We start from the raw sequence: 561 nt of genomic DNA on the forward strand, positions 1-561 counted from the left end.
GCCCTTGACGAAGCCTTTCTGGTCAGCTTGGATCAAGTCACCGACTGTCATGATCAGGCAATTCACTAGCGCCTTCGTCAGCGCCTTCAAGTCAACAGGCATAATGGTAATCGGCCGGTAATTGCCTGGCACAGGACGCGAACCCTTCTTATGTAGCAGCACGACAGCCGACTTGTGCTGAGACGCGAGCAGCTCACCACGACGTAGCTGGTCGTTGAAGACAATCGCGAGACACTCGCCAAAGATGTCTGGAGCCACTTGATAGAACCCAGCGGTCAAGCCGTCCATGCCTGGTGCTGACGATGTCTTTATGTGTCGAATCGCGCCTGCAAGGTCCGCGGCAGTCAAGTCTGCGTCGAGCAACAACCGATCGGATTCCGAGACTAAGCGCGTGATCGAGTTCAGGAGCTTATGCTGCATGTCTTTGTCTGGTGGTGGAGCTCTTCCTGACGGACTGTCCGAGTCACCCATCTCTGACCCCCCAGTGCTGCAGGAAGCGGAGCGAGATCTCGTGTGGGTTCGTCGAGACACTCCCATCTGGTGTCTCAACTTCTTCAATCG

The 561-nt window shown here is 55.8% G+C and overlaps 1 protein-coding gene across 1 annotated transcript in view; it reads right to left on the reverse strand.

Annotated features, from left to right (window-relative positions):
• PHALS_02953 (pollike protein) overlaps nucleotides 1-561 on the reverse strand; it is a gene marked incomplete at both ends in the record, with an annotated part of 1,818 nt that overhangs the window by 330 nt on the left and 927 nt on the right. Inside the window, one exon of the mRNA XM_024717422.1 lies at nucleotides 1-561. This exon is cut by the window's left edge and continues 330 nt beyond it; it is cut by the window's right edge and continues 927 nt beyond it. Coding sequence (XP_024582923.1) covers nucleotides 1-561 — 561 coding nt within the window.

This window comes from Plasmopara halstedii (assembly GCF_900000015.1).
Source record: "Plasmopara halstedii genome assembly, contig: Scaffold_2061, whole genome shotgun sequence".
Lineage (NCBI taxonomy): Eukaryota > Oomycota > Peronosporomycetes > Peronosporales > Peronosporaceae > Plasmopara > Plasmopara halstedii.